The sequence below is a fragment of the Megalops cyprinoides genome, chromosome 12, assembly GCF_013368585.1.
Source record: "Megalops cyprinoides isolate fMegCyp1 chromosome 12, fMegCyp1.pri, whole genome shotgun sequence".
NCBI lineage: Eukaryota > Metazoa > Chordata > Actinopteri > Elopiformes > Megalopidae > Megalops > Megalops cyprinoides.
In genome coordinates, this window is record NC_050594.1 from 3,068,871 (window position 1) to 3,096,620 (window position 27,750).

Genomic DNA, 27,750 nt, shown 5'->3' on the forward strand with positions numbered 1-27,750 from the left:
GGTCCCCAAAAAAAAGGCAGATAAACAGATCTGCTTTTCTTTAGCTGTAAGGGAGTTTGCCCCGTTTGTTGAAGAGAACGAAGAGAGGGGTTTATAATCCTTTCTGAAATCCTGAGGGGGAATGATTTTCTTCTAATCACATTCACGGTGAAATTAAAGGACACTTCCTTCACTGTGGAGAATACCCCCACTGGAAAGAACAGAAACTTAATCAAGGTAAGCAAACAGAAATATTTCTGTTTTCCCCTCTGACTCATTGCAAATAGAATGCTTAGATGTACTGCAAATGAAGCTAAAAAAAACAGACCATAATATTCAGGTGCTTCACAGGACACCAGCCTCTCTCAGTGCATGATTTACATAATAAATAATATAAATTTAGAGAGCATGCTTTCACTTCAATCAGGGCCTCGGACTACTGGGCTATGGATGCTATTTTAGAGAAATGTTGTTTCAAAATTCAGTAATATGCTATTCATTGAGCAGAAAAAACACATGAACATAAAACAAGCTCAAACATGTCACTGCTTCACATGACAGAAATACTTGGGGGATCTGCTTTGGGATATGTAACGAGTGCTGAATCATACCCGGAAGCTATTCGTTCACCCATCCCGTCTACAAGATATTGCAAAATGAATTCCATTGCCGTGCACTCCTTCATATAACACACATCGTCAGCAGACTCCATTAGCTTCCATTTTATTTTACTACACTTGGATTTTCATTGAAGCAGTCCAGGGATGCAACAGCAGAGTCCCCATGCGGGAATTGAACTGGCAGCCCTCTGCGTGTGCATCACTGCTCCTCACTGCCTCTCCATGAGCTGCTGTTGAAAGCCCCCCCCCGCCCACGCAGAGACACCGCTGCTGTAATCCACCATGTCTGCAGTCCAGCCCCAGTGATTCAGCACATTAATACTGTGTGACTAAAACAGCCTGGGAAAGAGCTGCTGCCAAACAAACAAGTTAACAATGATAAATAAGCAAGACAGGATGCAAATTAATAATGCCAATAATAATGAAAAACACATTATTATTATTATTATTATGGTTATTATTATTATGGTTATTATTTTGATGATCATAATGATGCTGATGATGATAATGATGATGATAATGTTTACCATTGCCAATAATAACAATAATAATAAAACTGAGTCAATGAACTGTGGCTGACAGGTTCCAGGTCTTATCCGGCAGTTTAGTTTGAGTGAGAATATTGCACTGATCTGGAAGCAGTGGACGGGCAGCATAGCAGTGGAGATGGCTGTGGAATACTCTGTTGTCTAATTATAGCCAGAGTTGGGTTTTTGTCACAATCAGGTCCTTTTGATCTCCGCGAGGATCTGTCACAATGGCAAAGATCACCTGGGATATTTCTTTTCTGTGGAAAAGATTGCTCCTTCACCCTACTATTTTTAATTTACATCCATATCAGTGGTTTCTTGAAGATATTTTTAAAGTTCCCTGGAAATTATGTCATGAATACAAAATCACGAGACCCGAGGAAAGCTTTCAGTGGGACCACGCAGGCACATTTATAAATGCGCAATATGTCCAACCACACACACCTGTTTTCTCTACAGAAGAATATTTGCTGAGCTTAACCTCTTCTATGGGGTTATTATGTGATGTAAAAGTGCTTCAGAAATCTGCTGCCAGAAGTTTCCTCTCTGGCAGCAGATGGTTATGGGATCAGTCCAAAACTCAGCCATGCAAATGTGAAACAAACAAAAAAAAAATTCTGGTTTATCCTTGTTTAGCATTCAGTAATGTTTCACCATCATGACCACACTCTCACCGCAGTCAGCAGTAATGGCCACACAGTCTAATAGAGTTCAGAGGACAGTACTGTGTGCAAGAGGGTGTACTCACCTCTGTCACCACCACTGCGTAACACACACCTGAGCACTTAAAGCCTTGTCTTTTTGTAAAGTAATTTAGGGGTGTTACTATTACACACTGACTGGAGCATCAACACAGGAAGAAAAACATGACAGCCTTCAAAAGGTCAGAAAAGACAAAGGTACCAGTCAGATAAGCCTCCTGCTCTGAACCCTTCACTTTGCTGACCCAAAACTTTCAGAGACTTCCATACAGTTATTCCTCATATACATCGCTATTCATATTGTATATCCAACCCTATTACACACAGATGAAGAGCTGAGCTTTACTTTTCACACCACCTGTTTAAACACCTGGCCCTGTATCTTTCACACGAAAGTAACAGAACATAAATTAAACATCCGCTCTCAGCATATGCCTCTTGTGTCATGTACAGGTAGTTGCATTTGCTTTGGGACCTAATTACAGCACCTGGAAGTTACTTATTCTCCTGGTGTAGATGATCTGTTGATCCCTGGTAATTCACCATGTGCTGTATGTGTCATTTTTTTGTTGTTGTTGAAACCCCTTTGGGGAGCCCCATAAAACATTAATGGCTGATTTCAGAGCCTTGACACTACCCTTCCTCTCAGCTTTTCTTATTTAAATCAAACTTACCTAACCTGTGTTTCACACTGACCTCCACCTGAGTCAGAGGTGGTGGGAGAGAGTGAAAAAAATGCATTTAATTAGCTTCTGCTCCAGAGGTTATGACAATCATGACCCATAATGCACTGGTCCACCCTCTGTCCCCCTCTCCCCCTTCAATTTTCCTCTAGGGAGCAATGTTCTTGCTTCTGCTATTTTATCATACAGTAACCAATTCCAAAAACACTCCCAGACACACTCCTGCACACTTTTACAGTAATGTATATGTTAATTATGTTCTATATCTTGGGTGAATAGTGATGCAAATTACGGAAGTTAACAACGGCTTGCCCAAACCTCTAGGCAGACAAAGTCAACGTATCACATAAATTCAAGAAAATATTTGCCATTCCCTGATTGAATTGCTGGGCTGACATAAGGGTTCTATTTTCTGGGTAGAAGTGAAGAAATTACGAATCTAGGAAAAGGCACAGAAAATGAAATGTTTTCACTGAAAGATAAAACCAGATGCAGAAATATTCTGCATACAATCCATTCTCCATATCTGTCAGTACTTGCAAATTTACTTCAAATCCTGCTGGAAGCTGAATGTTCTAAGTGTTGTTCTGAGTGCAGTTCCAGGACTCAGATGGTACCACTGTCATTTCAAATAATTACATCAAGGCTTGTACTGAGCTTTTTTCCCATTTTTGTTGTAAGAAAAATAAGCGAGAAACCATAACTTTAAAAAATCCTACATTTAATACTCTGTTAAACACTGAACATGCAATTTCTTCTAACTCCTTTATGTTATGACATTGCTGATGAAATGCTCTGACTGCATTGCATGAACTCACTAAAACAATCCGAGGATTCCTCTCTCTTAAAACAAACATATACATATTATATGAACATGCAGATGTGTACACACACTCATGTGGATTCACATTCACATACAACTCACATTTACACACACTTGCACCCCCGCGCACACACACACACAAACACTGGAGCAGGTTTGAAGGGAAATATGGATCATTATTACAGTGGCCTTTTTTTAATTGACTACCCCCGAATCTCATGTTTCGCGGCTTCCGTATTTGAATGTAGTTTTGCATTTTTCAGTTTAATGTGGAGACACCAACTGGCAGGTGTCATTTGAATTATACAGATGACGGACGTTTCAGCGTCTCTGCAGTACAGCTACTGTTCTGAGACAAATCGGAGTCAAATTCCAGAGAAAGGCAATAAAGTCATTGATTCATTCATTCTAAACAATCGAGACACCTGCGCCCCAACCAAAAAGCTATTTATTTGTTTTAAAATTTAAACAAGTTTAAAGCATCACTGAGCGTAACCTCAGAAATGTCTCCCATTGTCCGCAGAGAAATGGAACACCTGCAGACCTGCGCATTGTTAACAGAATATCTGCTTCCACGTGCCCACGGGCTGCTGTGGCTTCAGATGTGATTATCATCGCTTTGCTGAGCTTTCTAGTTCAGACTCCTCCTCGGTCAGTGATGAGAACAATAATAATTCACGGGAGATCTATGCTGCAGGTGAGCCGGCCACAATACACCTGAAAAAGCGTATCCGTCCTTCGAAAGGTAAAAATGCCCCAGTCGACATTTTCTTTTAGAACCAACAAGGTACCTGGCAGGCATGGTTGTTCTTAGCAGCATTTGATAAACCAAATAAGTTGCTTGAATGTAAAATATTAACACGAGCAGGTGACACTCTGTGGCAGACAAGAAGTTACATTAAACACTCAAAAATGGCTCACATATATGCACGCGCCTGTTAGTTTAAATTCGTCTTTATGGCGGGGAAAAAAACATGCCTAGATCTGTCAGACAAAAGCAAATCCATTTGAACTGTTGATATAAATTCAATGTACAAATAAATGACTATGCAAAGTACGACACAAAAGACTATGCAAACGACACAGACTTTTTCGTCCGTGCAGTTGAAAAACTCATGCAACGCTCGTGCTTTGATTTTTCTTTCAGTCCACACCAGTGCTGTCCATTTGTTTCTCATGACGACAGTAATTACATCAATGATTAACCACCGCTTCAAGCCAAAATACATAAAGATCACAGCGGCCAGGTGACGTGTGACGTCACCCAAAGGGCGGTGGATGCAGGGTTGGGCTCAAACAAACTCGGAATTTTTTCTGAAAGTTGCACATGATTGTACGATTATGAACTTTTGCAAAGTGAATATGCACATATTTTAGATCCTGGGAGGAGTGGTGTCATTTGTCAACCTAAGGCGTTTCTTTCATTATGCACTGAAGGGGGTTAACCAGTTTTAACCTTTTTGTTGTTGTTTTTTTAATCGAAGACCTCTTTCCTCAAAAGCTGAACGAGTACGTTGTTTTCGTCCATTTCCCGGTGAGTCAGTTCTCAATGGTAAAAAAATATGAAAAGACCAGCCGATTTGATTTGAGGGATTAATTTGCAGGCAGTGAATTTAGTGAAGTGAACACGCGGGTTTAAGGTGTAACCAGGTGATTGATTTGTTTTTGCATCTGGTCAGAAATGAAATCCAACGGAGAGGTTCCGAGTGATTTGGATCTGAGCTTCCTGTCCGCACACGAGGAAGGTGCGATTCGGCAGGTTTTACAACGCGATGAAAAACTTAGAAAACAAGAGACGGGACGCGTCAGGTAAGATACCTCGCTGTTATTGCATTCAGTGGGAGGGGTTTTCAAGCATGTTTTTTTCTGATTGTGGGAAAACGCGTTAACTCTCATTTCTACACGAGTGTAACGTGGCAAATCGCTACACTGCGTCTTTAGTTGGCTAACACAACTGGAAGGTGCAGACACGGTATATTTGTCAAGTCTTGGCGACCACGTCAGATTCACGTTAAACGTGTGCTTTATCCTACATTCCCCCACGGTGGGCAAATCGAAGTAGTCTAGGACTAGGTGGTTTACCTTTTTAAAGATGTCTGTGCAAGTCACCTTAGTTGAGGAGAGTTTACTGTGTGAGAAGTTTTTAACTTAACCGCTTGGATGAGACTTTATAATACCCAGACGTTTAGGCATTTGTCAGCTTCCCGAGTATAACAACAGCATTTACAGGCTTTGATTCCACGTCATCACAGAGACGTATGTCCCTCTACCGGTGTCATTTCTCCATGATACCTCGTGCACACGGATCATACTACGATAATATTAATGTAATTATTTCAAATAAAAAAACTAGAATAACAACACCAATAGGGTATACTTTACAAACATAAGATGTGGTAATAATCCGATAAAATGTGGCAACATTGCAATATTAAATTCCAGTTAGCCCGTTGGAGCATCTCTGTGGAGCGTGTGCAAACGCGATGGAACCTTGAATTAATAACGAAGATCCCCAATGGAATCTTCAGTTAACGGTGGTGCTAATTTAATTGTAATATGTTATTCCTCAGCGTAATAATATGGTTGTTGCGCCATCCTGCTGAGTGGGACAAAAGCAATTCTAAGACCCCTTTAATGTTTCAGCAAGCATCATTTCTTTACTTGGGGAAAGGGAACTTTTAAAGGCCGGCTCAGTGCTGCTTGCGGAGGAAACAGATTGCTACTATGGTGGTCGTTCAAGAGTGGTGAACTATTCGTAACCACTAATTTAAAGCTTTTTAAGTGGGGAAGAATTTCTCGATGAACCAAAGACTGCAGTTTTTTGTCTTTCTTTACAGGTCGTCTTATTCCTGTTTAGCTAATGTAACTCCTGACAGCACTGTCAATACTTGCCCCTTGTAGTGATTAGTTATCCAGGATGGCATTGTGAAATACTTTGTGTCAGACTTTGCCTAAAGCATATCACACCCAGTATGGCTGCCAAATGCTTTTTTTTTTCTTTTTTTTTTTTTTGTAGGCCTGTCATTAACCCACACCTCTCTGTCTTTGGCACATGTGTCAGAAGTGCATATACAGGCATTGCTTCGCATTTACCATTCTCATATGGCCATGGGTGTTAATACCTGGCTACAGCCAGTCACGCTCACTAAGATGAACACTATTGTTCTGTCTAGATATGCAATTAATGCAATTTTCATAAGTTCATTGCGTGAATGTTATCAGCTTTCATTCATTCCACCAATATTTGCCACATCTCTGAAATGGTGCACTGCACTGAGTTCCAAGCTACTCAAGCTGTTCAGGCTAAGGAGGCATTCTGGCTGCTTGAAACCTACTGTCTGTTTTGTTTGCTTCTGTAATTAATTTTTTAAAGATGATGAAAGTCATTTCTATTTTTTTCCTATTTTTTTTCTCAGCCATACCGTTTCCTGCTATCCCAGAATCCCAGCCCCCCCCCCCCCCCCCCCCCCCCACGGGGCACGTGGCCTCACTATAACCTCAATCTTGCATAATGGTCTCACTCAAAACCCCTGGACTGTGTTAGTAGGACATGGAAGCTTTGCAGTAAATGTATACTGCATTGTGCATGCAAATTACCTTCCCTTGTGATTTTTTGAGTACATTCTTTAAATTCACTCCCTGAAACTCAGAAACGCGTTCAAAAACTGTGAACTCCCACTGTAAGAATAAATCTAACAGGCACCATTCCTTTGGCAGGGCTGCATTCAGACATTTTCAATCTGAGGGCAGCAAGGGCTTTCCTTGACTTGAGAAATGCATTTAAGATGGTATTGTTTCCTCCTTCCTTTTACAGCTCTCTCTGGGTTATTTGCAGTGACCAGATGATTCATGCTTTAAGTAAGAAATAGAAAAAGTGAATCTTGCATAAAAGTAGTGCTTAAAATGAATGCGAAAAGCATGTTCTATTTATCCTTTTGTGAGAGGACAGGTTATGGTAATGGTAATGTGTTAGTAAAATTTCAGTTGATTGTTTTTTTTTTTTTTCCAAAACTATATATGATCCCTGACAAATATGTACATGATAGTCATTCCAACGTTTGAGAGGGTTGGCAACATGCTGTGCAAGGTAGATGCACAGTTTACAAAGACAAAAGCCTTTCTGTGCTTAGTTATAGCCCTGTCTCTAGTGATCCTGTGCAGAATTCCTGCAGAAGCACTTGCCTGACCTTGTTCTCAGTGACTCTTCCCCACTGTTTGTAGGTAAACAGTGTTTGGGTAAATCTTTCAGTTGATGGTTGACTTTGCTTGGTCATAGAGTGGCTTGCTTGTTTCAAGGGGCACAGTGAAAGTTTAACTTTCAAAATACACAGCCTTCTGGTAACTGTCTTGGCTTTAGTGAATGAATTACTTTGCATGTTCACCTTATTCTGGAGCAGGAATTTTATTATTTATGATATATTTTGAAATGGAGGGGTTTGCTGTTCCATCAGGTAGGTGGAGTCATGTGCTCCACCTATCATACTGCAGACTCCAGCAGGAAGTGAAGTCAGGTGGAATGCTGAAGCCCACTTCATCTGTTCTTCCCCAAACTCCCAGCCCACTTTGCTGCATTCTGGAGGATCAGTACAACTGCAGATTATAAATGTCATTTAACATGTAAATGTTGTATTTGAGTAAATATAAAGAAATATTCCAACTTGCCCAGCTAATTCTGCCATATAATATACTGTAATAAGGCAGATCATTTAGTCAGAAAAACAGTGTTGTGTATCGTCTCAGAAATGCCCCTTCGGTGCATGAGCTGATCTTTGCTGAGCCTGCTGACAGATTCTGATTGGAGTGGGGTGGAGGATGACAAATTGTGGGCATTGGGACTGTTTCTGTAACCGTAGAACTAGAACATTACTATAACTGTAAAACTAGAGTACTGCTGTAATGGTAGAACTAGAACACTGCTGTAATGGTAGAACTAGAATACTGCTGTAATGGTAGAACTAGAACATTACTATAACTGTAATACTAGAGCACTGCTGTAATGGTAGAACTAGAACATTACTATAACTGTAAAACTAGAGCACTGCTGTAATGGTAGAACTAGAACATTACTATAACTGTAAAACTAGAGCACTGCTGTAATGGTAGAACTAGAACATTACTATAACTGTAAAACTAGAGCACTGCTGTAATGGTAGAACTAGAACACTGCTGTAATGGTAGAACTAGAATACTGCTGTAATGGTAGAACTAGAACACTGCTGTAATGGTAGAACTAGAATACTGCTGTAATGGTAGAACTAGAACACTGCTGTAATGGTAGAACTAGAATACTGCTGTAATGGTAGAACTAGAACATTACTATAACTGTAAAACTAGAGCACTGCTGTAATGGTAGAACTAGAACACTGCTGTAATGGTAGAACTAGAATACTGCTGTAATGGTAGAACTAGAACACTGCTGTAATGGTAGAACTAGAATACTGCTGTAATGGTAGAACTAGAACACTGCTGTAATGGTAGAACTAGAATACTGCTGTAATGGTAGAACTAGAATACTGCTGTAATGGTAGAACTAGAACACTGCTGTAATGGTAGAACTAGAATACTGCTGTAATGGTAGAACTAGAACACTGCTGTAATGGTAGAACTAGAATACTGCTGTAATGGTAGAACTAGAACACTGCTGTAATGGTAGAACTAGAACACTGCTGTAATGGTAGAACTAGAATACTGCTGTAATGGTAGAACTAGAACAAGTTGCCACAGGTGCAGCTGGATGCTCAGTGGGCCAGTTCCTCAACACACACAGATCTCTTACCAGGTTACCATGCAATAAATCTTCTGCTTCTTCCTATTACTTTTCCCTTCCTATTCATCCTCCTCCTCCTCTTGTTCTTCTCCTTTGCATTATTATTATAAGGGATGGTTTAAAAGAGCTGAATGAGTGAACAGTAGACGGGTTGTCTTTCACCAACACAGCAAAGACCTAGCAGCAGATATGCTGAAATGTTTTCTACACCTCATTGAGCTGAAAGGGCTATTTAGAGCTGATTATGAGGATTTAAACAGTCTCTGTCAGTTTGCCTTTTGCTTTTTAATTTGCCTGCTTTAAAAATGCCCTGCAGTGAATTCCCAATCACACAGGTGTGAACACAGTGCAAAGACAAGAAGATGAGCAGATTGGGGGGGAGAATCTCAGACGGTATCCTCATGAAATGTTTGCTGCTGTGGCATCTCTTTGCTGTATGGTGGGTTTGGCGTGCCAGACGACTGCGGCTGTCCCTCGCCGACCCCGGGCAGCTGAAGATTATGACCGGGGAGTGGTTTGACGACCTCCGGTCCCGGCGCCATGGGCGGCGGGCTGTCGCCACGGACATCGTGCGGTCCTCGATCAGAAGGAAGAAGGCTCCAGGTACTGTGCAAGCTCCGCACACTTTCTCTTTGGTGATGGGAGCGTAGCGGTGCCAAAGAGCCATGTTAGGATTTCCTGTGATACTGAGAGAGAAGGCACAGGTCACCGTCCCACTCCTACCCCCCTGCTGTAAAAGTGCTAAACGTGAGAATGCTTCAGAGAAAAGCCGGATTTTGCACACTTCTTTGTGCAACATAAAGGTAAATGAGCCCAATCTTTTCACTCGTGAGATCAAAATTATTACCTCTGCTGGTCAGCGAAAGGGTGAGACTATATTTAAAATGATGTCAATAATGCTTGAGTTGTGCTGCCTAACTGTTTCAGTATGTGACAAATTTGTTTGACAAATGTAAGCAAGTGTTGGTTTGAATGTTTTCATAACATTTTTGGTTGATTACAGCAACACTTGTTGTCCACCAAATTTGTCTTTCAGTGTTCAGAACAAAGCAAGCTTTCCATACGTTGAAGAGAAGCCAAAGTCTGCATGACAAACTCCCATAAATCACAACTGTCCTAGTATGATAAGCCGTGTGTGAATGTGAGTAAGGGTACATACTCTATCATAGATTACAGATCACGAGAACAGTAAAGACTTGTGACCCTTTTCTCAACTCAGCAACTCCAGAAAGCCCATGGTTGAATATTTCTGGCAAAATCTGAGAGAGGGCTGGCTACCAATCTCTCACACTGGGCAGGGAATGAAAACGGGATAACTGGCACATCTTTGCTGGATCAGTCCGTGCTGTCTTTCGACCGTGTTAGCTGTCCACAAGCGCATTGTTGTGATTTTTTTTTTCAGCACCGCGGAGCAACCCCTTCAGCGACGGGGGAGAGACGGAATTCAGAGAGGAGGAGATCGGCGGCCGAGGCGAGCCAGCGGACGCACCCGGATGGTGAGGTTATCCCGAACGCCGAGCAGGGCCGCGGCGGGTCTGATCAACGGGACTTCTCACTCGCTGCTGCTGGGATGTCATGTTGCACATGAGCATCCAGCTCAGTGTGCTTTAAGTTGCATGTGTGATTTCAGCATACGCAAATGGGACTGCGCAGTGCAGGATGTGGGTCTCGGAGCCAGACCAGACGTGCCATAAGTGGGATAGACCTTGCCAAGATTTTGCACTTGAGTGTCATTTTTCTAGTTCGAAAGCAGAGTTCATGTGAACGTTTCCACTGTGTGTCTAGTCTTAAAATATGTGGGCTACATGGGACAAATATCTAATCTTCATGTTGCTGCCTTTTTTTTTAAATTCTCCCTACTGTGTGAATACAAAATCAAAAGAGCAACATGCTAGTGAAAACACCTTATATCTTGTCCCATCCAACCATTATTTGACTTGGAGGGTTGCTCAGCAAGAGTTGGGCAAGATCTGTACTCTGTCCAGACACTTTCACCTCAGACATAAAGTCTAGACAATTTCCTTCCATGTCATTTTTTTGAAGGGGATTACAGTATAACCTTTGCTTTTGTACCAAAAGACAGACATATTTCACACATTTACACAAATACAAGCCAGCATAAACCCTTTTTCAGCGTGTATCTCCAAATGTTTGAATAAATTCTGTAAATATTTCATTATATTTCCTGTTTTGTAACTGAGAAATTTCAGGATTTGGCAGTTGCCAAGCATAAATCAATTTACTCCGACAGTACACAAAATGAAAGTGTTTATTGGTGAGAATGATTTTGACTGTTGCAGTGTCAGCTGGGTGATACTGGGTTAAGCTGGCTTTTTCCTGAATATTGTTTTTAAACGGCACTTTGGTTGAGCTTTGGAATGCGACAGTTCTGTTCCTTGTTGTGCTTCGTTGATGCCATGTCTGTCTTCCCAGCCAACCTGCCTTTCCAAGGAGCTGCCTCCCTGCTCCTGTTAAAGAGGTCTGTCTGTCTGTCTCACCCTACTGACAGTTTGTGAGAATTGTGGGGAAGTAGTGGGGCCTGTGTGTTTTAAAAATTTCATTCATATTGATTCCATGTATGTAGGAGGAAGACACAACAGAGGAGATTGCTCTGGATAACAGTGAGTGCTGCAGTTAAAATTCTTTCCGGAATTGCTGAGGATGGCCTCAGTCAGCCTGCACACGCAAAATGTGCAATGCAATGCAAAGGACCACAAGACATCTCATTTCCTGGCTGAAACATTGCATTGCAGGTGTTACACGTGAAACACGAATCGTAGAACGGGACCCTGGTTTTGGGCTGCTGTGTTTTCAAACAGACCTCCATTCAGCTACAACATTTGATGTTTATGAAAAAAAAAAAAAAAGTTTATTCTTTCATTTTTGTGCATTGTATACACCATTTTTACACCATACTTTGGAAGCAAGTCTATGACCCGTTTTATCTGTTAGATGGATTTGTCAACAGAAGTGAAAAACGCAACGTTGTGAAGGAGGAAGTGACTCCAAGACCAGTGGCGTACCTCTCCACAGAGAGGACTGCACCCACAGGTATCACAGGTGTGTACTGTTGAAACTGAATGCAAACACTGAGCACCCTCACTAGCCACAACATGCTGTAGGACTAAATGTTTCTTGAGCAGTGTCTGAAACATGGCCCCAAATTTTCCCCACATGTAAATCTTTTTTCATTTTTATCTTTAACCATTTCCACGTCAGTTTTTTTCTTTATTTTTATTTAATGAAAACGCGGTGATTGTGGCTGTCATCAGTCTTTTCTAAAGGAAAAAAAAGGCCATTATCCAGCATCTCATCAAATTGTTAATTTTATGCACCATAGATTCATTTAATGTACCATAGATTAATTTAATGACAAGATGGGGAGGACAGTAGTCCTGTGAAAATATTAGCATCTTCTGCATAATAGCACACTGCTCAATCATAAATCAAATTAAAAATGTTTTCTTTTACAGCAGTGGTCCTTGTTGTCATTGCTTTATCAACATCCTCATCTTATTTTAAGATAAAATAAATGGAAAATATTGCAGTTATTATTTTTGCATTAAATCATCTCCCATAAGATGTTGTTGTCAAGATGATTGTTATATAGTTCGTCTTAGTCAATTTCAGATGTGAAAGCCAGAAAATCAGATTCCAAAGGGGAGGGTCAACATCTTCATAACTTAAATAGAACGTTAGGTACTGAAACTGAGGGGGCAGTTTCACCCGTAAGCTAGGTTCAGGTTAATGTTGCTGTCAGGACACAGGACTCGGGTTCCGGGTTCAGAATTTTATTGAGGATTTCGTGGAGTATGTGTGGATGTGTGGATGTGTGTTGTTTGTGTATGTGGTTTCCTGGAAAGATTCAGGAAGAACAATAAATCAGAACTGTAGAATAGGGAATGTGGGGGATGTGGCCCTTGTCTACAGAGACAGAATGCTGAAGGCTGTGTGATCATTTGCATGAGAAAATAAAACACGGGGAAAGTGTTTGTTTGGCTCCACCAAGCATTTAGGTATAAACAAACTTTCAAGGTCCAACATGCATAGCAGGTCCTGCTAAGAGCTTTCCCTGAGTTTTATTTTTTGATTTTCTTGAAAATGCAATTTCATCAGTTTTAAGTTCCTGTGATGTTGTATGGCAATGGAGATAAGTGATTATATTAAGAGGGTAACCCTAGCAGCCTTTTAAATGAGTTTATCAAAGTGCATCACAAAGATCCACTCTAGCATTCCCACTTGAACATGTCACATCATCCTGTGAATAGCGCATTGTTATCTTTACAGACACCCCTTCTGTGGATGTACTGGAATGGACATATCCACACTATAGAGTTGATAAGCAAATACCCAGAGGTGAAAAGAGCCTGAATCCATTTATTCCTCAAAGCAAAGAGAGTCCCCCTTGCAGCCATTGTGCAGCCGTTGAAACTCGGGCTTCGGACCAGAAAACCAGCTTGGAAAACAGGTTGGCTGGTTCCTCGCCAGTTGAAGATTCGGCTAATGAACTTCAGTCATCCTCTCCCCAGACGCCCAGAACTGCTCCTCAGAGTGAACCCGCAGAAGACTCTCCTGTCAAATATCTCGAACCCAGTAGAGAGTTGCTCTTTGCCTCAGATTCACGAGAGGAAGAAGCTGTGGAGGACAGCAAGGCAGACACATCCAGACAGACAGAGCTGGGAAGCAGAAATGCTGAGACTGATCAGAATGACCCGGAAGCTACCTCAGGACAAAATGAGCGCTCAGACACATTTTGGGCTGAAACACCAGAGCGGTCAAAGAAGAGTGATGGAAAGCCGTTTTGTCATGTTGAGGTAGAGCAGTGTGAAACTGGGAACCGGGGCCCAGATGATCATGTCTTTCCAGAGGTCTCAGAAGCTCCCCCTGAGTGGCACTACCTCGATAAGCCATCTGAAACCCAGACCACACAAGCTGCAGGGGCTGACAGTCAGGTGGAGTCACTGCCATTTAATGAGACCCATAAACTCAAAGGAAAGAGTCCAGCACTTGCTGGCGCGGATGCCGAGGCGGCGCAGTGGCTGGAACATTCATCAAGTGAAAAGCCAGAGGGCCTCGGAGCTAGAGGTGAACCTTTGGAATCCTGGAGTATGGAAGAAGGCCATTCATCTGCAGAAGGGGAAACGGGAGCGCAGACTGTGGGTGAACGTTCATTCTCAGCAGAGATTCCAAATCTTCCTTTTGACGGCACGTCTGCTCCAGGTGCGGTCACAGCTGTACCTGGCACACGGAGCTTTCCGGAGATGGACAGCAGCCCAGCTCTGGAAGGGGTCGTCGAGAAGGGCGCAGATGAATTTGGTGAGGCGGAGAGCTCTGGTGGAGCGCTCTCGGCGGGGGGAGTACGGGAGCAGGACCAAAGTGAATTTCCGCTGGACTCGCCCGTGGGCCAGGCTCCGATTTCCTCAGATGTTGGGGGTGGAGCTGTTACCACGGTGAGGAGCATGACCCAATCGCAAGCGGGAGAGTCACACAGCACTGACACGAGAGAAGAGGCAGAATCCACCTACGTCAAGGAGCAACCTCTACAGGAAGCGACACGGGAAGGTGTTAAACACCCCATTCCCACGATTGTGGTGATTCCAACAGAACCTTTAGCGCCAGAGGACCCCAAGGGTATGTGGCAGCCAGTATTATTCTGCCTGAGTTTTAAAATGTACTTATAATTTCTGATATTCAACTGTTATTGCTCAGTTTTAGAGTAGATTGGTGTGAAAAATCTTTTACATCAATGAAGAGTAGAATCTCATCAGTTTTGGAGTGAACCCTGTAATTTTTTTTATATTCACTTGATTTAATTAGAAAATATATGTGATGTATTATTGATGGTGAAGCAACTTATTTTTAGGTTGTTTTGAAATTGAAATGTTTGTTTTGGTGTGTGAACATGGAGACATATTTACTAAATCACAAAATAAACAAAAACGGAAAGAGAACAAAATATGGGCGGCATGGACAATTCAAAATAACACAGCTACAGCAAGATGATAAAATACTGATACTAGTATTTAGATTAAAGTATAGTGATAATTGGACTTAAATTCAGGTTGCATTTAAAATCAAGTTATAGCATACACACAGCTGGATTGCATTTTTTCAACACATTCCAATAGTTGATTTTCCTCAGTTTCAAGATTCTTACTATAGTTGTGGACAATATGTGAACATGCCACCAAAAAGAACAAAAAAACAATGCATGCAAGTGAACCTGGAATTCAGGTAGCTGGAGCACAAGGTGAAGCGCTCTTTACAACTCCATTTTTTAACACCCCCAGCAATAAAAATGTGTCACCGTGACATGCATCTGACGGTGAAAGGGAAGACTATCTTTCTTTCATGACACTCTTTCATTGTAGCCAAGAGGAAGGTGTGTAGCCTGTGTTTGGACGAGCGACAGGGTGACATCACACCACACCCTCTCCACAGTGGGGAGTGTAAAGCTCACACTCAGCATGCACCAGAGCGAATAGGGAGACCGATAAATGAGGAGACGACCAATCACAATGCAGACAGGACGAAACGCAGCAATACAGCACAGTACACTTACCCCGTGCTGCAGTATTAATGTTTAATACGCCTTCCTTTGTAGACCCTTTGAAGAGCCTTTCATTCAAAATGTCATAAATTAGTTTTTATATAATGCATGTAGCATTTTTATGATGCTTGGTACAGATAACTATAGATGGGACTTAGTGTTTTTTGTAATTTGTTAGGAAGCCCGATGTGCACCAGTTATGCCATTCTGTCATCTGGTTTGACTCTGGTTTGACTGTTGAGGCTTTTAAAGAGGTAGTCCACTGATCTACATCTCCATTTTTCTGCTGAAAGAGTTATTGATTCTGTGGTATTAGGATGGAAAGGAATTTCCTGCCTCAGTAAAAAAAAAAAAATGATATAAACAGATAATAGACCAACCATTGCCCTTTCGGCAGTCAAAAGTTATCCAGCCACTTTTATTCAGACATGCTAGTTATTCTTCATGTTTAACCTCAGATGCTCACTGCATAAAAATACTTACTCTGAACTATATCTAAAACCAGTCTGCAGAGGCATAGAATCTACAGAGGGAATTGCAATGAATAAGTCTTATATCTGTGTATTAAAATAAGACATGGAAAGGCTCTGGAGTTTGTTCTCTGAGAAGCTGTCAGTACTTGTTCTGATTATATTCATTTATGATATTGTATGTCTAATTTTAACTTGTCGTGACTTTTACATCCCCTGTAACAAGAGCAGTACATTTTGTAATTAAACTCAGTTAAAGGGTTGGGTTGGATGTACACATACAACCAAATGGATGATTAACCATTCGTGTGGTTGTGCTTCATACTGTAGTTGGGCGTCTCTTCTTGTCAAAAGTGATGAACAAAGATAGGAGGTGAAGCATTAATAAGTGAACCCAAAGTCCGGTGGTTGTTTGTGTCAGTGTGTCTTTTTGAGTGGATCTAAATTAATGTTTTGGTATTCAGGGGCTTCTCTGATCAGTCCATTTTTCTGAGGGTCAAACAGACAGTCGGCTCGATTACCGTGGGGATGCAGTTACTTTACTGCCATCTATTTAGAGCACTGTAACTAGTGTTCAGTATGTCCAGGCATGAATCTTATTAAGTTGATCAATTCAATCAGATCTGTGGCTCTGCATTTCAATTCAAAATTGTGGTGCTGTTTAGTTATTTACAATTATGCTAACAGTTGATGGCATGGGTGTTATTCTGAAGACCAGTCTCTGAGGTGGGATAAGGCACCCTAGTGTTTTTGCTGAGATTGTTCTTATAAAAAATGTCCGAAATAATCTTAGTCTAAAGGGCATTTTATAGTCCCATGAAACATTGAAGCATGATTTGAGACGTTTCCTCAAAATGGAAGCCTCATCCATAGGTCACTTGACATGGACACCATGCTGTATTGTAGATGACTGATACCATAGATAACTGCTATCATAAAATCCAGTATTTGTGAACGATATTACTCTACTCTATGCAGCACTGTTAAGATTAAAGTATAAAACATTCTTCACTTTTTAAGTAGATTTTTTTTTCCTGATTCTTCATGTTTTTTTCTGTTTAGTCAGGGTTATTCATACATTTGGAGGGCACTGTAGGCCACATTGGCTTGTCAGACAGCTGGATAATAACTGAAGTAAGTCAGGCTAAGGATCACGCTCAAAGATGTGGAGGAAGCACCTCAACTGGGAATCAAACCCGCAACCTTCTGATTATAGCCCCTTCTCCCAGTTGTTTCTGTGCCAGGGTGTGAGCACCAGGCTGCCGATCTGAAAGCCTCAGCTCCCGGTGGCATACCCGGCCCGCATTCTGGCTCCGGCTCTGCTGACCTCTGGGAGGTAAGCTCCTTGCCTCTTTCACCGTCCCCATTCAGAACCAGGGCGTTTCACCGTCCCCATTCAGAACCAGGGAGTTTTACCGTCCCCGTTCAGAACCAGGGCATTTCACCGTCCCCATTCAGAACCAGGGCAAACCAGGGAGTTTCACTGTCCCCATTCAGAACCAGGGAGTTTCACCGTCCCCATTCAGAACCAGGGAGTTTCACCGTCCCCATTCAGAACCAGGGCGTTTCACCGTCCCCATTCAGAACCAGGGAGTTTCACCGTCCCCATTCAGAACCAGGGCGTTTCACCGTGCCCATTCAGGACCAGGGAGTTTTTAACATTCTAACAGCCCGACCTCCTCACTATCCCCTCAGTCCATAATGAGGTGTGCACCAGCACACATTACATCCCCTACTGCCAGTAGCTTACAGCAGGCAGGGGCTATGGATCCTGTCTCCTTCTCTAGTGTTTCCTCCACAGGTCCCCCTGCCCCCTGCTGGATGACATTAAGATCCCATTTTGCGCTGTCATTTTAGTCAAGCTCACAGTGAATATGCCCTATGTTAAGACTGAGAGACTGTGTGTGTGACTCTGTGACTGTGTGACTCTGTGACTGTGTGTGTGACTCTGTGACTGTGTGTGTGACTCTGTGACTGTGCGACTCTGTGCTCTGCTTGGCTCTCACCATATGGCCCTCCTGCTTGCTGGCAGCACAGGGAAGATGTGTGAGGAGAGAGGTGATGTGGGTGGGGGTCTTTGACACCTTGGTGCTTACAGGACGAGGCGGTGGACTCTGACGGTGACGACTGCAGCTCGGTGTCCAGCGTGGGCTCGGACCTCCAGGGGAGGAGGGGCTTAACCTCCAGCGCGCTGTCACTCTCAGGGGTAAAGTGTCCCGCCCTCTGCCCCCACATCCACATACGCCCACATGAGAGCCACAAGTGTGCCGCCCGTATAACCCCTATTTCCTGCTCTGTTATCAGCACAAAACACCAGACTGATCTGTGTTTGTGTCCGTGTAGTGGACCTATTTCACGTCCACAGGGACAGACAAAAGCAGGCTGAGGCCTACTTCGTTTAAAATATCTAAGCCAGCAGCAGACGCATCATGTGTATCAGATGAAGTGTTGATGCGAATGTCCAGTCAGTTGGGCCGATGTGATGTGGGGTCCGGCAGAGACTTCCTCCTCTCCTCATGACAATCTCATGGTTTGCAGAAGAAAAGAAATTAGGGCACATTAAAAGTAAAGGAACTTGCATCTTATTGGAACTTGAAATGACTTTTTTCACAGGTAGTTCATTTTTAGAAACAATTCAAGGAAAAGGTTTTAGCTGGATATACCAAACACACATCCAAGCAGCGATTCCTAATGCACATTTATTAACTGCACAGTAGGTTTTGGGCAAAATGTCTGTGTCTTTGAGCCATACATGCAGACTGACATTTTCTGCAATTTTAACTTGCATTGAAAAGAATCTTTAAACTATTTAATGTCAGCCTTGTTAAGAAAATCATTTAATATATCATGTATCTCACTGAAAACATGCTGAATGTTGAATTACAGGGTATTCCTTACTCCTTGTAAGGTGCGTGTGAAACCGCAGATGGGGCGGGGGGGCGGGGTGGGTAATTTATATCTAGCCTAGGGCATAGGCTAGGCTTAGAAGAAGAAAAGGCATGCATTGCGCCTCATTGCGTTCTGTGTTCTGCATTTAACAATAAACAAGTATTTAATTAGTTTTATCTGTGTCATCTTTGTCATTTAAAAAGCAACAATATACCTAATAATCGCCTAACAATAAAGCTTATTTACATAGCACTAAAATCAGGATAAATGAATAATTTTTTTTTTTTTCGTTTTTGCAAACAAAAAAAGGCGTTAACGCCACATATCACGCAGTTGAGCCACCTTAAAACACTGCAGGGGAAATTCCTTCACTGTGACAGCCCTAGTTTAAAGATTCTTTTCAATGTCTTAAAGTCATATGTCATACAGCTCGCTGAAAACACGCTGAATAGTGAACTACAGATTATTAGGTACAAACTTATTAGGTTATAAGGTGCATGCAGTGTGTCCACATTCGTCATACTGAAGTTTTACTCCTCTGCCCTCTGCTGTCATTCAGTTCTTACGAGGCTGGTTCTGCAACCTTTAAAACATTCCGCAGGTTATGTTGCTGTGTGAACACACCCAATGCATTTTAACATGATGTATTCCAGCTCATATTCCCCAGTATGTTACTAAACTGGATTAGATTTGATCTTCACTTGTTTTAAATGTCTATTTAAATGTCTAAATCTTTTGTGATGTTGTGTTTGTAACTTCTTGGCCCGTAAATATCCACATATTGAGATTAGCAGTGAGGGGAAAAAAACCCTACATTGGTGGAACAGTCATGTTTCATCAGTAACTCTCTGATCCGAACCAGCGTTTTGCGACAGAGGGCCAGGTCTTTTGAATGGTTCAGACCAGCCAATGATGAGCAGTGCATGGTAGCTCTACCTCTTGTGGATCCGGTAAAGTGGGTCAGCGTGTACTGTCATTCTGAAGTGCTCTTGACTCCTCCCCCAGCTGAGTTCGAGCACGCTCAGTGTGTACAGTGACGCAGGGGACTTCGGGAACCTGTCCGTCCAGGGGGCCGTGGAGTTCTCTCTCAGGTACAGCAGTGCGGGGGAGCTGGTCATCACGGTCGCACAGTGCCAGGACCTGGCCTTCGCCAACACACGCAAACAGCGCACTGACCCGTGAGTTCTCCCGATATACCGAGCTTTACTCTCATTCAAACAACAGCCAATGATCACAATGCAGTACGTGGAAAAAAAGATGTGTAAGGATCTAACAGTAACATACTTTTATTTGTAATTCATTTTGATGTATTCCCACAATGAGCTACGTTTGGTGTCTTAAGATCAAAGCATTTTTCTTTCTCCTGTTCAGGTACGTTAAGACCTACCTGCTTCCTGATAAGTCCCGTCTAAGCAAAAGGAAGACCTCCATCAAGAAACGCACAGTAAACCCAGTTTATGGAGAATCACTTAAAGTAGGTTCCCAATGCATTGATTCGGATTTATAAATATTTCTGTATATTTTCTGCACTGTCTTGATTGGTTGATGTCCTTCACGAAAGATTTTTTCCATCCTTATTTGTCATTATTAAAGGCACTCACTCCATTCGTAATCATTCAGAATATGACCTCTTTTCAGTACAAAATCAAAAAGGAGGAGCTCCGGGAAAGAACGCTGAACCTGTCTGTGTGGCACAATGATTCCCGTGGGCGGAATGTCTTTCTGGGACAGGTGGAGATCGACCTGAGGACCTGGGACTGGGGACACGAGGCCCTGAACTGGTACAACCTGCTGCCCAAGGTAAAGCACGGTAAATTCAGGTAAATTAACACTGATGCAGCTCAATGTAATGCTGTCAGGGAAGGTGTCAGTATAGAGTGGAGCACTGGAATAATAAAAAATGCACAAAGAGGCACATAAAGACGAGTGAACATGTGGAGACCCACAGGCACGCAGAACAGTGCGATGGCTCTGACATCATACTGACATCATCTCCTCCTCCTAATACAAACCGTCTGATTGGTGGCTTCAGCTGCAGGACTGTCTGAGGCTCTCTCCGCTAATTTCTCTACGTGTCCAAAGTGCACAGAGATTCTCAAGAACAGATTATTGATCGGCAAGTTTTTTCATATTACATAATGTTTCCTTATCGCTTCTTTATCCAGAGCATCATAACTTACATATTACCCCTTACCCATTGTCCCTTCATGTACTGTGAGCTGTATTGTCTTCCCCCTGATTTCAGACATGGTTAAGCACATTGCTCAAGGGTCCAACAGTTCTCCCCCACCTGGGAATTGTACCTGCACCCTTTCAGCTAAAAGCCCAACTCTTTAACCACTACTCCACTGCAGCCTCATTAGTGAATGGAGTGCATATTTCTTTTGAGGGACACGTTGCATTTGTTCTCTTCTGTGAGCGTATTCCATATGTCACCACAGTTTCAGAGAAGTGTGAAAACGGACATCCTGACGTTCATTTCCTGTTCGTTTTAACTGCAGAATTCTGACACCCAGGAGTCAGCTGAATGCCATGGGTGGTTGACCGTCGCACTAAAATATGTGCCAGCCGGATCCGCAGGTACTTCTGAAGAGGGCCAGGAAAGTTTCCTGGATAATAACACCAAGATATTATTCTGTCCTACCCAATATTTGTCTCTCTTTTGCCATCTCAGGAAATGTAATACTGAATGAATCAAGATCATTGTACATTGTACAAGTCAAATAATGAAAAGTTATTTTATTATTATGTTTTATAAAACCTTGGACTTGAGTTTGTAAAGGGCAAACTGCAGTACAGACTGACAGCTGAAGCTGGTCTGATGGCTGAGGCCTAACGGCTGTGAAATGGGCCTTTGGCAGGTGGTGCTGGGTCTGGCTCCGGCGAGATTCACGTTTGGCTGCGGGAGGCCCGGGACCTGCGTCGTCTGAAGCCCCAGGGCGTGGACTCCTTCGTAAAGTGGTAAGGGTCAGGCGTTCCCTTCACCTTTCCCTCTCCGTTATCCTCGGCTGTGGAAGACAACTCCCACCAGGAAGACACTACGGCCCGTGCAGTACACATACATTGCATCAGATAAGGACAATGGGCTGGGGATTATAGTTTATCCATTAATTGAGTTTCTCGCTGCAGGGATGAAACTTGCTGAGCTATTCTGGACCTTCAGGTTCCATAGCTCTGTCCTAATGGCTGCAGATGAAGACAGACATGCGGCAGATAATGAGTCTCCTCAGCAGTGTTCCGGGCCTGTGTCACACAGCTCGGCTATTTCAGATTGGTGTGGGGAGACCAGTTGTTTTGCACGTCTTGCATGCAGATCCTCGCTCCAGGGTTATGAACGCTGCAAAGATTCCTCATCTTTCCTCCCAGCACCGAAAGTCCTTAGGGTGAGGCTGAAGGTGAGCCATAAGGCCTTACAGTGGGACAGAGGACCTTAGGATGGGCTGGAAGTCTTTAGGGTGAACCGTAGTGTGTAAGACAACATGCGGAGAGTTTACCCACCTCTTTCTGAGTCTGAGAGGATGGGAGCTTTTTAGGCGCTATGGTACACAGCAGTGACTGGAGTAAAACCTTTACTGATCTGCTAATGACGGCAGCCTCACTTTGCTCCTCCCCCCCTGCTCTTGAAATAACAGCACTGTCACAGGAAGTGGGCACTCGCGTGTACTGAGGGTGATTGACACCAGGTAGATTACTTAAGGTGGGCGTGTTGGCTTTTGAGTCAAAATCCCTGTAATCTCCCAGAGCTCTGAAGATTATGTTTCAATGAAAACCAAGGTTTTGCTCTTCAGAGAGACTGCAGCAGTGAGGAAACCCCTTTTCCTAAGAGAGGATTTGTGGTCATTACAGAAAAAAACGTTTACATAGTTGGGTGGATGCATTGCCCTGAAGCCACCCCTCTTAACTGCATACAACACTTTGCATCGGTGTGTTCTGTTCCTGTGCTTAATTACATGATTGGGCCAGTGATTATGTGCTTGAGGGACTGTGCTTCATCATAACAGGGAGTACAGAAACTCTGCAGGACTGCAGTACTCCTGGAGAGCGCTGTGTGTGAGAGGGCTGTGTGTGAGAGGCCTGTGTGTGAGAGGGCTGTGTGTGAGAGGGCTGTGTGTGAGAGGGCTGTGTGTGAGAGAGGGCTGTGTGTGTGAGAGGGCTGTGTGTGTGAGAGGGCTGTGTGTGTGAGAGGGCTGTGTGTGAGAGGGCTGTGTGTGTGAGAGGGCTGTGTGTGTGAGAGGGCTGTGTGTGTGAAAGGGCTGTGTGTGAGAAAGGGCTGTGTGTGAGAGGGCTGTGTGTGAGAGGGCTGTGTGTGAGAGGGCTGTGTGTGAGAGGCCTGTGTGTGAGAGGGCTGTGTGTGAGAGGGCTGTGTGTGTGAGAAAGGGCTGTGTGTGTGAGAAAGGGCTGTGTGTGAGAAAGGGCTGTGTGTGAGAAAGGGCTGTGTGTGAAAGGGCTGTGTGTGAGAGGGCTGTGTGTCTGTGTGAGCAGGCTGTGTGTGAAAGGGCTGTGTGTCTGTGTGTGAGAAAGGGCTGTGTGTCTGTGTGAGAGGTCTGTGTGTGAGAAAGGGCTGTGTGTGAGAGGGCTGTGGGTGAGAAAGGGCTGTGTGTGAAAGGGCTGTGTGTGAAAGGGCTGTGTGTGAAAGGGCTGTATGTCTGTGTGAGCAGGCTGTGTGTGAAAGGGCTGTGTGTGAGAGGGCTGTGTGTATGAGCAGGCTGTGTGTGAAAGGGCTGTGTGTCTGTGTGTGAGAAAGGGCTGTGTGTCTGTGTGAGAGGTCTGTGTGTGAGAAAGGGCTGTGGGTGAGAAAGGGCTGTGTGTGAAAGGGCTGTGTGTGAGAAAGGGCTGTGTGTCTGTGTGTGAAAGGGCTGTGTGTGAGAAAGGGCTGTGTGTCTGTGGGTGAGAGGGCTGTGGGTGAGAGGGCTGTGGGTGAGAAAGGGCTGTGTGTCGGTGTGGCTCAGTGCGTAGGGCTGTAAGGGAGGGGAATCTCTCGGCATGTGGGGTGACCGTGCACTGTGTTTGTGTGCCCACTTGTGTGTTTGCACTCAGCTACATGCTGCCGGACACAAGCAGGAAGAGCCGGCAGAAGACGCGGGTGGTGAAGAGGTCCCAGCACCCTGTGTACAACCACGCCATGGTGTACGACGGCTTCCGGCCCGGGGAGGTCCGCGAAGCCTGCTGCGAGCTGTCCATCTGGGACCACAACACCCTGTCCAACCAGTTTCTGGGCGGAGTGCGGCTCAGTCTGGGGAAAGGTAACGTCACCCCGCGTTTGGGTGGATGGATCTGTCTGCTCCTTCATGTCTGTCCTTCTGCCAGTCACATCTCTAGAGAGGCGGTGTGGTGTGGTGTGGCAGAGAGGTATTCGAGCTTATAACCAGAAGGGTGCAGGTTTGAAATACAGTTGGAGGGCTGCTGGGGTATTGGAAGCATCTCTGAGAAGCAAGGATCAGTGTTGTCTAACCCTGATTACAGACGGTGACTTCACAGAAAATGGCACAGTTAAAATGATGTTACTTTCCAAAACTATAATATGCATACTGAATATTATACATAGTGGAAAAGGTCTTGAAAATATTTTAATCTAATTTTAAACTGTTCATGGGTTGATCCTGTATAACCTTCAAAAAGCCCAGAAACTAGTTCTACTCTTCTCTCTTTCCATTAGCAAATAACATGGTTACTTTCTTTCATTTAAGCACACAGACAAAATGTTTCAGCTGCAGGTATACTGTAAGTTGCTCATAATACTCCAAGCAGGCTAATGTCTGACTGTTTATGTACTATAAAAAAATATAAAAAATCACTAGCCTCACTGTTTCAGGACAGCACAGCCTGTGGGCTTTTTGTAAGTTTCAAGGAGTTCATTACCAATGCATTAGTGAAGAAGGAACGGCAAGGCCTGCCAAACAGAATGATATTCTTGTGGAGGGAGAGAGCGATTTGTCTCCGTCCTTTCAGTATGCATACCTGCTAAATGAAGGTTCATCAAGTCAACATTGTGTTTAGCTTAACAGTACCAGTCAAAGGTTTTATTCATTATTTTTACTATTTTCCACATTTTAGAATAATGGTAAAGAAATCAAAACTATGAAATTACACAATTAAATTATGCAGTGACCAAAAAACTGTTAAAAAAAAAAATCAAAACAAATCTGGTTTTCTTCAAAGTAGCCCAAAATATTTTTTAAAAATTCATACATAGGCATCAACTTCACTATTTATATTTGTCCAAGAAACAATTTTTACACATTTAAGCATAAGTCTTTTGATCAAAATGTCTTTGGATGCATCTTTTCCATTATCTTAATCAGGCAATGTACAGGCAATTTTCCTTTCATACATTCATTTTTCATTTAATTTTTGACACTTGGCAGACACACTTTTCCAGAGGGACTTACGAATAACTTCAAGTAAATTGATTGCTGAAAAAGTTACTTGCATGGATTCTTTTGTGCAGAACTGAGGACAAAACGCATTGCGGTTCAGTAGCGGTCAGGCAGCAGCACGGACTTTCCCCGCCCTCATTTCCTTGCTTTTCCTTGTGATTCCAGATCAGAGTTATGGCAAGAAGGTGGACTGGATGGACTCGGTGAACCAGGAAGTTGAACTGTGGGAGAAAATGTTGTCCAGCCCAAACACCTGGGTGCAGGAGGAAGTGCCCCTGAGGTCTTCAATGACCCCCAGGAAGTAGGGGGGAGAAACCATTTCTCGCATCTCCAGGGTCCCAGCGTTTGTGCTCAGTGCCTGTGAGGTGTAGTGGACAGAGACGATCTCATAGTCAGAGGATTACCAGTGTGGCACTGCTGTGCTGTCCTTGAGCAAGGTACTTCACCTGAATCCCTTCTGTAAATATTAGAGTGTGTATGTGAACAATATGATCATAGCACACTGTTAGCCTCCCTGGATAAAAACATCTGCTTAGTAAGAATGTACTGTAATGTACCACTCACAGGTTCAGGAGTCCCCATATTACTGAATGAGATTTTGTATTCTAAATAATCCCTACTGCTGCTTCCTGGCAAACATATATGGATAGTGCGGACAGTATCTGACCTTGCTATAACTGGAACTTAGTAGAATGTGTTTGTCTGCACAGAAATTTTGCTGAGTAATTTTCTAATTGGTCTCAAGGAAAGCGTTCGTTTGAATGTACCCAGGGCACAGCAACAAGCTGTTGATTTATTTCAGTGGTGTCTGATATTTGTATGGTGCATATAACCAAATTCTTTCCCTGTTTTTGTTTTCCATAGAACCACTGTACGCACTCATGGAGACACATGTTGACTGTTTGTGATATTTTAGAGAAAAGCATGCTGGACCATTTGTTCCCAAAGCTGGGCAGTCAGATCTGAACACAAGCTGACTCAAAAATCTAATTGTAACCGTGGTGGTGGGGGAAAAAAAGCCTTTTTCTGAGGTGATCAAAAACCACTGTTATTGATGAGTGGAAATATCATTATACAGATTACCATGCAAGCTAGTGTCAAGGTTAGAGTATGTGCAATAAATAAATCAATATTGCAATACAACATTATTCACCCAAATGAACAGCATTTACTGTGATGCCTCAAGCTCACAGTCACATTTCATGATTGAATTTAACTGAAGGGATGTTCGTTCAAGTGGAAAAAAAAATGTTTGTGATAAGATGGTATAATATAAAGTTACTTCTTAAATATTAAAGGTGGAACTTATATACGAAATGTAGATTCAGAAAATCCTTTGCTCTGACGTCACAGAAGGACAGTGAGTGACAGATGACCTAGCAAGTGCTGCGTAGTGCTCATGCACCAAACGCCACTCCAAAAATCAATGGATAAGCTAATAAATAAATTACAATTTCATTATAAGGGTGGTTTCTGACTATAGAAGAGGACTGGCAGAATAATAACAAACATATTATCCAATATGCCAGCAAAACAAATTTGTATGTTTTGGAAAAACAGAAATGGAATTTTACCTGGGGACTGTAATAACAATTTGTCAAAAACATTTCCAGGTAATGCCTGCATTCTACCACTTACCCTGTATTCCAGAGTAATGTGGGTAAATAGCATTTTTAAAGATTAAATTTTGGGTGGGTGAAGACCATCCTTGCTTTTGACCCAGTACGGCACTTCTTCTGTTTGTCCTTGAATGTCCCTGGTTTTCAGACTGGATAGTTTCAGAGCAGTCTGATCCTCACTGGAAGGCATTCCATTCCATAATGAGAGAATGCCGGAATTAAGCAATATCCACAATAGCAGGATGGTTATCTCAAATCATGTAATACCTTTTTTATGTATTTTACTAAAAATGGGCCCAATTAACTGCCAAGCCTAACAACCGATCTGTTCTTTTTAAAATATATAATAGATCTCAGAATGTTTCTTGATATCTTGAACAAGCCAATTAAATCACAAACCTTGATTTTCATTATAACCTCCAACACAGTCACAGATTTTATGCCTTTTTTAATTGCATTGGGAAACAAGATTCTCTCCACGGTATTTTGTAAATGTGGTAAAGGAGCCATGACTATACTGTACTATTAATGCCTTTTATTTTGGGGGAAAATATTCAGTTATTTTGTGGAAAAAAGGCTTTGGGGTGTTCTGTTTCAGTCAGGTGATATCTGACGAAAACTGCTGCATATTGACACAGTTGTGCTCATGCACCAATACAAAAATATATATCAATACAATATATCTCTCAATGTGTCATTTTCTTATGGCTAGCCACAGACACTCTTTGTCATTCTGCTGTGT

General features: G+C 42.8%; 1 protein-coding gene across 7 annotated transcripts; it reads left to right on the top strand.

The window, feature by feature from the left end:
* Positions 1–27,715, top strand: si:ch211-266g18.6 (synaptotagmin-like protein 1). Of its 7 annotated transcripts, none has more exons than XM_036542414.1 (17): positions 1–216; positions 5,016–5,145; positions 9,561–9,706; positions 10,506–10,599; positions 11,537–11,582; positions 11,688–11,724; positions 12,056–12,163; positions 13,391–14,734; positions 17,353–17,459; positions 18,222–18,329; positions 20,018–20,190; positions 20,384–20,486; positions 20,651–20,812; positions 21,514–21,592; positions 21,874–21,973; positions 24,050–24,255; positions 25,555–27,715. In XM_036542414.1, the coding sequence occupies exons 2-17, from the start codon at positions 5,018–5,020 to the stop codon at positions 25,692–25,694; spliced, it is 3,081 nt and encodes a 1,026-aa protein (XP_036398307.1). In that variant the 5' UTR covers positions 1–216; positions 5,016–5,017; the 3' UTR covers positions 25,695–27,715. The 7 variants fall into 7 exon arrangements, with proteins under 7 accessions (XP_036398307.1, XP_036398309.1, XP_036398306.1 ...); XM_036542416.1 differs by lacking the exon at positions 1–216 and adding an exon at positions 3,964–4,033; XM_036542413.1 differs by lacking the exon at positions 1–216 and adding an exon at positions 4,671–4,888.
* Positions 27,716–27,750: the final 35 nt, after the last annotated feature.